At 40.5% G+C, this 12,678-nt stretch overlaps 1 protein-coding gene across 2 annotated transcripts; it reads right to left on the bottom strand.

Annotated features, from left to right (window-relative positions):
* Nucleotides 1–2,631: 2,631 nt before the first annotated feature.
* Nucleotides 2,632–8,939, bottom strand: LOC147633753 (uncharacterized). Of its 2 annotated transcripts, XM_086804480.1 has the most exons (12): nt 8,849–8,939; nt 8,382–8,729; nt 7,691–7,753; nt 6,763–6,996; nt 6,469–6,546; nt 6,323–6,394; nt 5,536–6,024; nt 5,303–5,363; nt 3,998–4,080; nt 3,772–3,900; nt 3,405–3,566; nt 2,632–3,064 (listed from the first exon to the last, which is right to left on the bottom strand). In XM_086804480.1, exons 1-12 carry the CDS (start codon nt 8,870–8,872, stop codon nt 3,023–3,025), a joined length of 1,785 nt encoding a protein of 594 aa, XP_086660606.1. In that variant the 5' UTR covers nt 8,873–8,939; the 3' UTR covers nt 2,632–3,022. The 2 variants fall into 2 exon arrangements, with proteins under 2 accessions (XP_086660606.1, XP_086660605.1); XM_086804479.1 differs by lacking the exon at nt 2,632–3,064 and having other exon boundaries at nt 3,084–3,566.
* Nucleotides 8,940–12,678: the final 3,739 nt, after the last annotated feature.

Raw genomic sequence — 12,678 nt, 5'->3', positions numbered from 1 at the left:
CATATGTGCCAACACCACAGGACAACCTCGCCGATCTTTTCACAAAGGCACTTCCTCGTGAGAAGTTTGAAGCTTTTCGCAAAGCTTTAGGCTTGCTCTCCTTTGTGGACTGATCTACTTTGGGCATGGCACTTCTCTATACATGAGTACTAGCTCTCGTTCACACCATCACTCCCAGGGAAAATTTGTTACCATATATATAAGCAGTGATGTGTGTGAACACACTTAGGACCGTCGGGGTACTTTTTCCCTCCTTAGGAGGTTTTTTCCCCCGGCTTGTATATACGCCTATTATTCTAGGGCTAACTCATCTTTGTACATTGGCATAATCTAATACAGTGTGTGTTGTGTGCATTCTTGCTTCTTCTTCTCCAAGCTTTGTGTGCTTTTCTGCAACCCTAATTCCAACAATATACATACATACATACATATATACATACATATGCATACATACATACATAGATATATATATACATATATATATGTATATATGTATATATATGTATATATACATATATACATATATATATGTATATATATGTATATATGTATATATACATATATACATATATATATGTATATACATATATATATACATACATACATACATACACATATACATATATATATGTATATATGTATATATATATATATATATATATATATATATGTATATACATATATATATATACATACATACATACATACATACATACATACATATATACATACATACATAATGTATGTATGTATTTAATTTAGATAATCCATGCATATGTATGTAAAATAATCTTATGATATCTATTTTTTAAATAAAATATACATGAAAAAAAAATATTATTACACCTATATGATTTTTATTTTTTAATTAGCTATTTGTTAATTTATGTAATACACACACACACACACACACATATAATTTAAAGACATGCTGTTTTAATTATTTTAAAAAAAACTTTAATTAAAAAAATTATATATGTAAATTGAATAATACATTATTTTATATTCAAAAAAATATATTTTATATCTTCTCTTTAAAAAAGGATTTAGTCATTTTTTAGAATTATTATTTTAAAATATATATATTAGATCAAAATCTTTTCCATTTTAAAAATCTAACCAAAGATATCATGTAAATTTAATTTTAAAAAATATCTACATACTCTCCCATTGTACAATTGAGTCTTGCTCTTGCTAATCTCTCTCTCTAATGCATGCTAGTGAGTGTGTGAGTGATGTGAGGTGAGAGGAGGGACGAGTACTCGTAGTGTAACGCGGCGGTGTGACAACGCTCTCTCGCGAGAGGTGTGGTGAAATTGCTTCTCAAGGAGTTATAGAGCTTGGAGACCTCAAGGATTACAAGCTCGACCTTAAGGTCTCCAAGCTCGACCATTGGAAAGATCTTCACGATAATTGCGGTTCACCACGTAATCTCTTGTTAGATGTGTTTAAAGGGAGGTTAAGGTGAACCATAAAATGGTGTGGTTATCTCAGTGGTGGACTTTGCTGAGAACTACACATTCTTACCCTACGAAGAGATAAAATATGAGTACTACTTTTTAGAGCATGTATAATATCTTCGATTTCTTTGTGATGTAATAGATCTCTTTTGATCATTGTATTAAGATAAAATTGTACTACACTTTAGGTGGCTATTTTGGTGCATATCAGTAGATTATCGTCATGTAGAGATACATTTGGAGTTGTACCCCTAAGGTGGCTTGTATCATTATCAGGGAGTACCATTTTTACATTAGTGATGATCGTTTGCTTGATATACATTTTGTTTAGCATCGTTTCTCCCTTCATGATGCATTTATGATAGATCGTGGAGTCACATGACAAAAGTAGTGGATTTGGTCTGATGGATATCGAGGCAGTTCTATTGGCTTTACAAGTGGCACTCGAAAAGACCAGCAGATAGGTCATTTAGAGATTTTGTGATAGTGGCCATATCTATAAAGTTCAAAATTTTAAAGATACAATATATTAAAACCTCGTTTTTTCACTGATCATTGCCATGATATTTTTTATTAAGTCCAACTTTCAATTTTTAACATCATGGACATTCAAATTTAATAGGTGTGCGATGCTAAAATAACATATTTATATCTTCTAAAACTAATACCAAGTTTCCTACTTCACAACAGGCTTGATTTTTCAAGAGCACCCTTACCCTTCAAAATTGATGGGTTTGGTGCAATACAAGAAGTTTTTTTTTTTTTGTATTTTAGTATAAATTTTGACAAGTCTTTTAAAATTTTTCAAGTATTTATGACCAAAATGCTAAAAAACAGGCATGACACACGCCCTTTAAAAAGTAACTATGGCTTCATAGTATATACATATGCCATCAACATCTGAGAGGAGAATATATTCATGTACAATACATCTCATTCAAGTACATTCTTCCTTATTATAGGAACAAATGCCATCAACATCTGAGAGGAGAATATATTCATGTACAATACATCTCATTCAAGTACATTCTTCCTTATTATAGGAACAAATGCCATCAACATCCAAGAGTATATACATATGCCATCAACATCCAAGAAAAGAATATATTCATGTATAGTACATCTCATTCGAGCACATTCTTCCTTATTATAGGAACAAAAGTGTCCACATTGAAGACCATGAATTGATGTAACCTATGAGAAACATAGTTGTGATTCTTGTACATTGAAGAACCTTGTTGGGCTCTTGCATGAGTGGTTACTTCGATTCATTCCCTACCAACAAGTATTCATTCCCTACCAACAAGTCTGGAGATCAAATCTCTACATCTACTTGAAAATAACAATCCCTCATTTTGAAGTCATATATCACATGCTTTCCATCTCATTGTTTCTTGTTGTGACTTGTCTAAAGTTTACTTCCAATGAATATAAGTTAGATTTTACATTTGTTCCACAAATTTTAAAATGTATCAAAGCCCTCAATTCCTACATGCTAAGTGGCTAAGTTGCATGTATGTATGCACATTGATTTTTCCAGTCTTTATTGCTTTTGGTTTTTCTCAGATGTCATGGCCTTGGCCTGTGCAATCATATTCAGTGGCCTACAAATTCTTTGCCAAATGATATCTGTTAGTTTTAATTGACACTGATTGCATTAGATTTACCATTTATAAACTTGTGCATCCCCTCTTATGTCTAAAAACAGCATAAGTGCATTCTTACACAGGGGGTATGGGTTGAGTGCTATTTAGGGTGTTTACAGACTCGAGGAGTTCTTCACCCCTTTTCTCAGGGGGCAGGGAGATGGACATGGCAGACTCCCTATCCCTCAGAATGAGCAGGGAAGATCTCCCCCTTTTGTAGAGATTCCAACCCCCCTCTAAGGTGTGGAGAGAGAGAGAGAGAGAGAGAGAGAGAGGGAGGGCATTTCCCATAACTCACTTTTTTGTTAATCAAAGATGTAACCAGAGAATTGATAGAGCAGATCTCTTCATTCATCTTGTAGATTAACCTTCGCCTTGGATCCTTTTTCTGATGGTGGAAGCTGTGAATTCGCTTCGCTTTGAAAGCGTATTTAAGTGTGCTTAGTGTCTCATTGAAGTCCTATAGCCACAAGCCAACATAATGGTGAGCAGGTTAGACCAGGCTAGACTCAATCCCTAGTTAATTAAAGCTTCTCAAAAGTTTACTGGGAAACACACACACGCGCGCGCGCGCGCGCGCTCTCTCTCTCTCTGGAAAACAAGTTTGATGAGCTTTTTACCTTCTCTGCTGGAGAGAGATTGGCCACAAGAAAAGAGCTAATTACCTTCTCTGCTGGAGAGACATTGGCCACAAGAAAAGTGCTACTGTTTCCTCCAAGTGATTCCTTCAGTAGCCATGTGAGAGCCGAGTTGCGATACGAGACAAACGTGCTCCTTGATAAGCTAAGGATCACCTGTGTTATCAAACAAATATTATTCGATATTCTTAGGTTGCATGATAAACCTACAACTATGGATGTGACTATACAGTGATCACCAATTGAAGCTTACACTGTTCAACTGTGAGAGTGACTTGTTAATGTATTTCATCTCATTCTGCCTTTCGATGGATACGTTCTGCAGTTTCTCACTGCCTGCAATCCCAGAAAAAGGATGGTTACCTTTTGCATAGCATCGCCAAAGAAGTCACAAGCATGTTGGAGCCCTTGGTAGGACCAACATGTGAGCCCTTTGTGGTACCACACCCAGCTTAAGAAATAAACTAGGGCTAAAGCACGAGACACTGTAGTGATGCTGTGTGTGACACCACCACAAAATACCATAGGACTTGCTTGTAACAGCAGGTGGTACCTTCCAGTCATTGTATCTGATAATATGCCATAAAATTCAATTCATGAACAATTTAGCACCAGGATTGCACCCGTGTATGAGGCCTCCAGACCATAGACCACCTTGCCCATGGTTAGGTGGTTTACGGTAAGAACCGGCTGGTTAGAGCATCTGATTATATGTTAATATGCACATGATGTTATGGGTGACACAACCCCACATAATATCATGGGACTTGCTTGTAACAGCAGGCAGTTTTATGTAGGAACCTGCCGGTCAGAGTATCTGCTAACATCTCATAAACTTCAATTTACGAATGCTTTTGCACCAAGATTGCACCCAAGTATGAGGTCTCCATACTGTCAACAACCTTGCCCATGGATAGGTGGTTTAAAGTAAGAACCTGGTCAGAACAACTAATAATATGCTACAAACTTCAATTTACTGATGCTTTTGCACTAGGATTGCATTCAAGTACAAGGCCTCCAGGCCAATGAGGTGATAGCTCAAGTGGTGAAGGTGTTTGCCTAGGATCCTGGGTTCAAAACCCCCCTTGGTGCTTCCTTGGCGGCACCACCTATAGGCGGATAATTAAGTGAATAGGGGCGGCGGGTGCCTATGGGCAGCGAAAAATCAGTAACTATGGGAGAGTCGGGGGGGGGGGGGGGGGGGGGGGGGGGGGGGGGGAAAGAAGAAGTATGAGGCCTCCAGACCAAAGACCAACTTGCCCATGGATAATTACCACATGTGATCCATAACACACTCAGCATCCACCGTGAGGTTTGGCCTCAAGACCACAGAGTACAATGAATACTGGTATTGCACTAAGTACGAGGCCTCCAAACCATAGAGACCACCTTGTGCACTGATGGTTACCAGATGTGTCCTGTAGCACGAGTGGCATCCACCAGGACTTTTGGCAACCCGCTATCTGGCTCAGGGGCTAGACTGTTTGTTGACATGGTGAGACATGGAGTGCAATAGGTAGGTGAAGTAAAGATTAACAGAATGTTATTAAAAATTTACCAGCAAGATCGACAAGGTTTAGGTAGCTGACAGCGCTTCCGTCTGGCCCCGGGGTTGTCATCTGCCATAATGTGGATCAAAATATTTTTATGCTCTTTTCCAAGTAAAGATAAGGGTCACTAAATCTACATGAAGCTTTCAAATCAATGCAAGTTGTTATGTGATATCTCTATGAATCATGTAACTGCTGGGCCCTTAAAGTGATAACTAAAGGAAGAGGTAGGTATGTTCACCCATGTGATCTTCATTGTGAAGAGAGTGTGACTTCGACTCGACTGGCTATTGGTATCAGTGGCTACAGTTGTGCGGCTTGCGATTCCATGTCTCAGCAATCGGTCCATTTCCGACCAGGTGGACACCTTTTTCCAAAGAAGTCCCTCCACGTAAGTACCTGAGACAGGATGTTCTCTTAATCTCAAGTAATTTCCTGATGGTTTTGAAGGTCCCCCAAAACAGAAGCCAGAGACTTGTTGAGAGCTCTGCACATGAGACTTTATGCAATCATTGTTCCTCGTTGTTTCTGATGTTACACTGGCCATGGTTTCACAATCACTCGATATTGATCTCATCTCTTCATCTTGTCCACCAGTACTTGAAGATTCCACACTGTCTGTGCTCCACTCAGGAGACTGCATCCTTACCAAATCCACAGAGGAGTCTTTTGAGTGGCTAGAAGCCAACAAATCCCGTAACCTCTCTTGATATATCTCTAAGTAGCTAACCTGTGATAAAACATCAATGCTTTGATACCAACAATTTGTCTCCAAAATCTGTGACTTCATCAATAAAGTGAAAACAAACTATTAGGCTGGTTCCAGAATACTTCCGCCCACCATCGATGAATGGGGGCAAGATTGCCTGTCCATCCCTCATGGTGATAGGTGCCGACTGGGTTAATATGACTGTTCCGTGCCCACCGGCCAATATAGGCAAGAGAAAAGCATTCTATTGCATTGCTTTGAGTATTTATCATTGCTTTGGTAGATGTAGAATACAGCAAAGACTAGGTAGCAAAGATACCTCCACTCTGCATTCCTGGTCCACACATTTGTTTTTAACGTGTTGCAACAACTCACAGGCCATCCTCGGCATCTGATGTCAGCATATCCACGATATCAAAGATGGTCCTAAAAAGAAGGAGATCAAAATATAGTCTCAAACCTTACCAATCCACTGCCTTCTTGTGTTCCGTCCCCATATATGGTGTAGGTTTTACCAGTGCCAGCTTGCCCATATGAAAGAATCTATTCAGAGTTTAGAAGAGAATGTAAAGGAAAATAACTCAAATTCAATTACTCTCATTCTGTGTGTGTGTGTGTGTGTGTGTGTGTGTGTGTGTGTGTGTGAGAGAGAGAGAGAGAGAGAGAGAGGGTTTGATCAAATTCCAGTTACATTGAAATTAGAATTAAAAAGCTTGAATCTTTCAAATGATTAGACCGATAAAAGAGAAGTGCACTTACCGTGACACTCTGGCCATTCAACACACTGTGCACAGCTGGAGCACCAAGAGTACTGTACATTTGCCTTTGTGCTTCTTCCTTCTTTTCTATTTGATCAACTTGTATATAGCTATCATCTTGGACATAGTCTACCTCAAGTTCCAGCTGATTAAAGCTCCTAGATGAGGATTTCAGTCCTCTTTGGTAAGATGAATGCTCCTTCACCATAATTTTATTGCCCAGCAAGCAAAGCACCTGACAACAGGCAGCCACAAGCTTCAGCACAAGGTCTACATCAGTCTTGACTCGCCTTGCATACACACACATGCAAATATGGGATTCATGGTGAATTTCCTTCTTCATCATGCACAACTACAAGCACTATCATGCACAAAGAGTCTTTCTGTGCCTACAGGCCCCATAATAAGTAAAAAGCCACACCTCTCTGATCCTTAAAGAGGGTATCATAAATGGGCTGCAACTCACCTCCATCCTTCTGTCAACAACCTTTTGGATGCCCCTGACCTGTCCAACAGCAACCCATCCACTGGGCTGTTGTGAAAAAAATCCCTGTAATCGCAATGACTCTACAGAAGGCACCAAATCATGATAATTTTTTATGAGGCCAGCTACCACGTTATGGTTGCATATAGGATAGACCCATCTGGAGTGACAATGCTGCAGGACTTTCCCAACAGGTCCAAACCACCGCAGTTCTCTAGCTCACACAGCCTCCATCAAATGTAAATGCTGCAGGGCTTTCCCAACAGGTCTAGCTCACACAGTCTCCATCAAACGTAAAGGACTCCCTTGCAACAAGGATGTGAGGGGCGCTGTGGAAAACCTAAGGTTGACATTTAAACCCTTGTATGAAACACTTTACTGCCTACAGGTATGCATATATGAGGAGGACAAGTCACGTTTAAGCTCCAAGAGAAGTGTATTATACCTGCCTTAAAGGGCAAACTTTTTCATCCTCAAAGAATGGTCTCATCCGTACCAAAACCTTCACCTGAGAATCCACACATAATCAGAAAATCCGCAGCGTAGGCTTTTATGGGCAATATTTATGAAAAAAAACACAAGACAAAAAAAACCAAGAGGCCATTAGGTGAAATGTGATATTACCTAGTTACCTATCCATCTACCTACCCCCATACATACAGAAGTACATGCGTGTATACATACATGGACATGCACACATGTGGGGAGTGGAATTCTTGATGTTATATTGGAGTAAATAAACTAGCGCAAGCGCATTTCACATATTACAAGAAAATACATGTAAGCATACATACATACATACATATGCATGCATATACACATACATGTAACATGCAATCGTGCTTCACATATTACAAGAAAATACATGGGAAGCATACATGCATACATATGCGTGCATATACACATACATGTAACATAAAATTGTGCGTGTGCGCGCACACACACATACTTACACAGATGTATGTATATATATAGATACATCTACATGCACGCACCCACATCTATGGGATTCCAATATGCATACATGCATATACACACATATGTATCCTATATTACATTGCTGTGACACTTAGGTATAAAAAATTAAGAGAATGCGCAAAAACGAGAATCTATGTGAGACAGAAGATTGATCTTACCTTATCATTGTTGATTAGGCATTTTGAGGGGGGTTCTCTTTTGGCGGATGAACGGGAGGACGTGGAGGTTGCGGTGGAGTGAGGGCTTCCTAAGCGGAGGCTGCTCTCTGGGCTGAAAGCCTCTGAAGAAGAAGAAGAAGAAGAAGAAGAAGAAGGAGTGGCAGGGTAAGCGGAGAAGAAGCTGGCCTGCTCGGAAGAAGAGCTTGTGCTGCTGCTGCTGCTGTTCCTGAAGGAGGACTCGGGGGGGGCTTTGGAGGGGTTTTCTATGGAGCTCGCCAGCGACTGGTAAGACAGCCCGTTCAATATCACGTCCGCCATATCTGGGACCGCATCAGAAAACTTGAAAACCTGCTTCGAGGGCAAGGGTAGCTGAACTTATGGCTTGAAGAAAACTGCGCGCGAGCGCGCGCGCGTGTGTGTGTGTGTGAGAGAGAGAGAGAGAGAGAGAGAGAGAGAGTTCGCATTACCTGGCCTGCATGCCCATCCGCCATACGTGCCTTAGCTGCCTCTAACGCCTTAATTCGCAAGCCACCATAGCAGCAATACCTGCTGCTTTTTTTGGACTTGGCCGCTTTCCAATCTTACGGACATTTTAACAGTTATAGCCCAACTGTCACACGTGTTCTTGGGTCTAGCCTTAGGCTGTTTTCACAAGGGGAGGCCTGCCCATTGGGTAGTCCGGCCAGCTAGCCAATCTAGGTTTGGGCCCACCATTTTTGCACCCAAGGCCCATGGAAGCAGTACCCGATGTTTTTCCAACCAATAAAAATAAAGGTAATCCTCAAAAGTAACGGGGATCTAGCACGAAAAATCAAAGACATGTCAAGATAATAACTGAAATGTATAAATTGTGTCCCTTGAAAATAAAGACAATGCCAAAAAATCAATCGGGATTTTAAAAATTCAATAGGGAAAATATACTACAAATCCGCATGGAAGGGGGATCTCCTCAGTCCAAGCCCTCGCGTGTTTGATGGCAGGGAATGATGCATATAGACTTAGGTCTTTATCTTACATCTACGGATATGATGCATCCACTATGTTGCCACATAATTACAACCAAATTGGCCATCAAGGTGGGAGTATTAACGTTAGGCATTCTTGTCCCATGGGTACAAGCTGCCTCTTGTGTGCTTGGGATTCTCAGCCTTCCACTTGACATACATCTTTTGCATCATGTATTTGCAAGAGACTAGGGTTGGCCACTTAAAGCATAGAGTGACAACATGGGCGTGGGTCACCATCCTAGGGCAATAGCCAAGAAAAGCAATGAAAGCTTGGGCAAGATCACCAAAAAGACATGAATGTCTATAGAGTGAATATGATCAAAAAAGGGTACAATGTCCATGAGCCCTATGCCTCATATAGCCCAAGGCCCCCAAAAGTACACATATAAATGTCCCTAAGCCCAAGTGCCTAGGCCCCATTCCTCATGTGCATGTGCACCCAAACCTACTTCATTACAAACCATCCCCTCCTATAATGATTTCGTCCTCGAAATCGAAGGGTGGTTGTGCCCAAAGAAAAGACATATACAATTGGCTATGTACAAAAGCCAAAAATCACATCCATCATTGAATGTTGATGTAGCAGAAGACCCGTGCATGAATCATATGACCCCTTGGGTCAAATGGAAAGGATAGAGGGCTCCCATCGATGATGAGGCTATCTATGCAACCTCCTGGATCAAAAGGAAATCCGAGGCATGCAAAATCCAAGGCAATGGTCTCATGATAATCTAGTGCAAGTGGAGAGGATAAGGAACCACTGTCGATGATGAAGCTAGTTGAGTATCCTCCATGATCAAATGGAAAAGATACTAGTATCATCCTGAAGATGAGGTAATCCATACAAGTGTGGCCACATATATGGAATGTAAATCCAAACCATGTAGGCTCCAAAGCAATGACTCTCGAACCACCTGGATCGAATGGACACTGTAGAGAGCCAATGTCGGTGTCATGGCCGGCCAATCCTCCTAGATCAAATGAATAGACGCCCATGTCGAGGGCGTACCTCGCTATAACTCCGCCTGGGTCAAATGGATATCCAAAATATAGACCATCTAACCATGGAATAAATGTGTGACCACCTGGATCAAAAAAGAAGTATCCAAGCTCCTCGTCCAAAGTGAAATGACCACCAGAAATATCATCAAATCCATGGTCGAAATAACTGCTCAGGTGAGAATCTGGATGTGATGCATGTAAATCCACATAATGCACTATATAGTCAGATACCATGCATCCCAAATGACATATAGTGCATCCAAAAGTAAATGTCCCGTCTCCAAAGAAACAGGGTCGTGCCGACATCCGTAGGAGCCAAATGAACATAGAGCTCTCAAGGTCGACCTCATGTAGAGTCAAATGTGAACTCATGCCACCGTCACATGTAGCACCACTAGAAAAGTCAAAGGCATGATCCACCATATCAATGTATGTATGAGTATGATCCAACCCATGCACAATATCTCCATGTGCAAGACACTCTGTGTGTGTGTGTTCCTCCAAAATAAAAGCTGGTTCATCATAAAGATCATCATCACTAAGCACTGACAAAGTGTCTACACAAGAGAGATATGTAATAAAGTGGAATGGTCTCATATGAATAATGGGCCCAAGGCCAATTGACTATGCCCATGGACAACACTTATGATAGTGTGAAATGGGGGTCATGTATATAGGTCTCATACACCATATTTTTTATACCTTTTTGATAATCAAGCTACACAAGCCTTTGCTTTCTCTTCATGTTCTAATCCTAGGTTAATCTCTCATGTTTTCCTTAATATTAAGCTAATGAGGATAAATCTAGAGTGCCACTTTCTTTCATTGGTATCAGATCCATGTCTTTGATCAGATTTTCTGAAATTTTCTTAATTTCTTGCATTTTCTTGAACTTCCTTGATTTTCTTGGATTTTCTTGGAATTCTTGGTTTTCTTGATTAAGAAGTGGGCAATGGTAATCTGGATTGGGTGAAATTGATTTCTATTGAGCTGATTTCCAAGTTTTGGGGCCATGGGTTGGTTGAGGACTAAATTCTGAGGCGGTCGCTCCAAAATTTGTAAGAGGGGACCAAAATTGGGAGAAAGATTAGTGATAATCTTGATTACCTTCCTTAATCCAAAATGTTTTAATCTTCTTCTCCCTTGTTGCTTGATCTTGAGAGAAATAGGGTTTGAATCTGAGCTGAATTGTTGCATTCACTCAGGGATTTCTTTCATCTCATCTTAATCGTTATTAAGAGTTGCTACTATTATGCTTAATGGCCATGGGTATTTTCGTTTCACTAGTCGCAGTCCGCCTATTCGCATAGCATTGAGGAGTCTCAAGATCATTGTATGGTTTGCCTAAGCTTGGACACGGCTTAAGCCAATCCTAGGAAATCATTAGGAGTGGTAATGGCTGTGATTTTCTAGCAACATTGGTGTTCCTTTGCACCCTGGCTGTGCGCGATTCAAGCCACTTGAAGCTACGTTTGAAATACCTAAGCTTGGACAAGGCTCAAGATAACCCTAGGATGCCGTTGAGGGTGGTAATGGCAGTGATTTCTAGAGAAGATGGCATTTCTATCCAGCCCTACTGTACGTGATTCAAGCCCTAAGAAGATATGTGAGAATCAAGTGAAAGGTGTTGAATCCTCAAGCAAAACTTCTACAAGTGTAAGCCAAGTTCAATTTCAAGCAATGCTTCTTGTTCTTTCCGATTGTTGCATGTGTGGAATCGATGGAGAAATTTGCGTTTTCTTTCAAAATTTATAGAAATTTCTTCAATGATCCTTCTATTCATACTTGTCTACACTCACAATTAGTTCAATGCTTGAGTATGTTGCCATATACATAGGCAGTGATGTGTGTGAACACACTTAGGACCGCCGGGGCACTTTTTCCCTCTTTAGGAGGTTTTTCCCTCGGCTTGTATATACGCCCATCCTTCTAGGGCTAACTTATCTTTTGTACATTGACACAATCTAATACATTGTGTGTTGTGTGCATTCTTGCTTCTTCTTCTCCAAGCTTTGTGTGCTTTCCAGCAACCCTAATTCCAACAATTAGTATCAGAGAGCAAGCATCGGCTCCCAGGGCTACGCTGCCAGCACCCTCCGACTCACGTTCTTCGATTGAGGTGAGCTTTCACGATCCCTTGCAGGTCCCTATACTCTGCAAATCAGCCCGTAGGGCTATGCGTTCTCAGAAATCGCATCTGAGGTTGTTTCGGGCTCCATTTTTGCATTGCAAGTTCTGTGTTTTCGTCATTTTTTGCAGAAATTTTGACAGTGCAGTTTTCTGCAAAA

Source organism: Cibotium barometz, chromosome 11 (genome assembly GCF_041138505.1).
Source record: "Cibotium barometz isolate CiBa-2024 chromosome 11, ASM4113850v1, whole genome shotgun sequence".
NCBI classification, from domain to species: domain Eukaryota; kingdom Viridiplantae; phylum Streptophyta; class Polypodiopsida; order Cyatheales; family Cibotiaceae; genus Cibotium; species Cibotium barometz.
The sequence above is the reverse complement of the archived record's forward strand: the minus strand, read 5'-3'. Positions and strand labels throughout refer to the sequence as shown.